The 1,657-nt window shown below is 45.7% G+C and overlaps 1 protein-coding gene across 1 annotated transcript; it reads right to left on the bottom strand.

Moving 5' to 3' along the window:
• Positions 1-443: 443 nt before the first annotated feature.
• Positions 444-1,311, bottom strand: LOC309516909 (olfactory receptor 4K14-like). Its single transcript, XM_082195866.1, has one exon. It carries the CDS (start codon positions 1,235-1,237, stop codon positions 461-463), a length of 777 nt encoding a protein of 258 aa, XP_082051992.1. The 5' UTR covers positions 1,238-1,311; the 3' UTR covers positions 444-460.
• Positions 1,312-1,657: the final 346 nt, after the last annotated feature.

A 1,657-nucleotide genomic window follows, 5' to 3' on the forward strand; every position in this document is an offset into this window, starting at 1 on the left:
GTCTACTGTACCCTTACGCATCACTAGCCATCTAGTCCAACATCCTGATTTTACAGTGGCCAGCCATGTCTAGGAGAAACCTACAAACACAACATGAGCTGAACAGCATTCTCCCACTCATGTTCTCCAAGTAATTGGTATTCTAGGGCATATGGCCTCTGATACTGGTAGTAGCATAGCCATCAGGAGTAGTAGTCATTGATATACTTAACCTCCATTAATTTGTCTAAACAAGACCTCCAAGTTGATGGCCCTCACTTGTGCTAGCAAATTGTGTTCTTCAGGTGTGTGTTGTCTAAAAAAAGAATGTCCTTTTCAGCTCCACTGGATGAAGAGGAGAACCACCTCTCATCCACTTTCTGAACACTGTGTACAAAATGCTAGAGATGCAGTAAATTAAATAACTAACAATGTTCTGCTCTTTTGTGACACTGAGAGGAGCACCTCATGCTACCTAACATCAGGGCTGGCCCTGAGAGGAAACCTGCCTAGAAAACCTTGAGAGCAGACGTCCAATGGCAGCCTTCATCTTCTTGTTCTTCAAAGCATAGATAGCTGGGTTCAGCAAGGGGGTAATGGAGGTATAGAAGACAGAGAGCATTTTATCAATCATAAACTGGGTGGATGGACGTAAGTAAATGAACATAATGGGCCCAAAGTACATAGTGACCACAATGAGGTGAGATGTACATGTGGAGGTAGCCTTGGTGGTTCTTTCAGAAGAGGACCGGGATCGGATTGTGTAGAAAATGAATCCATACGAGAGAAGCAGGCCAATAAAACACACCAGTGACAAAATGCCACTGTTGGTGACCATCATGACCTCCAGGGGGTAGGTGTCAGTGCAGGCCAACTTGATGACCAAGGGGAGATCACAGAAGAAGCTGTCCACTCGATTGGGTCCACAAAAAGGCACATTAATGATGAAACCCAGTTGCACAGTAGCATGGAGGAACCCACCAGCCCATGAGGCAAGGATAAATGCCATGCAATGGTGTCGGTTCATGAGTGAGGCATAACGGAGAGGATGGGAGATGGCCACATACCGGTCATAGGCCATGACTATCAGCAAAAGCATCTCACTGCCTCCAAAGAAATGGATGAAGAAGATTTGTGCCATGCAGCCATCAAAGGAGATGGCTTGCTGTTGAGCAATGTAATCAAAGAGAGATTTTGGGATGGCAAAGGAGGACAGGCAGAGGTCCAGGAAAGCCAGTTGACCCAGCAGAAAGAACATGGGTGAATCTGAAAGGTGGTGATCCCTGAAAATTGCTGAGGAAATAAGAATGTTGCTGAAGAGAGTAGCCACATAAAGGACAAGGAAGAGGATAAATATGAAAAGTTGGGCTTCCCATGTTTCATAGAGGCCCAGCAGAACAAACTCGGTCACCATTGTCTGGTTTTCCCACATCATTCCCTTCTTGCATATCACTGTGTAGACTGGGAAGGGAGAAAGGAGACAGTAATGAGATACTTCCATCACAGCCTTATGTTAAATCAGGAAAGGGTGTATCCGCGTGTTAGCTGCTGTGATTCTTGGCTGGGGTCTGAGAGCTCATGCACACTTCCATTTCCCCTGCCATTTTACCCGGGAAAACCCGTATTTTAGCACTGAACCGTGACAAACAGTGATAGGGTTTCCTGTGGATTGCTATTT

Source organism: Podarcis vaucheri (assembly GCF_965113315.1).
Source record: "Podarcis vaucheri genome assembly, chromosome: 13".
Lineage (NCBI taxonomy): Eukaryota > Metazoa > Chordata > Lepidosauria > Squamata > Lacertidae > Podarcis > Podarcis vaucheri.

Coding starts and splice junctions, on each gene's coding strand:
- LOC309516909 (XM_082195866.1), bottom strand. CDS start 1,237: ATGTTCTTTCTGCTGGGTCAACTGGCTTTCCTGGACCTCTGCCTGTCC.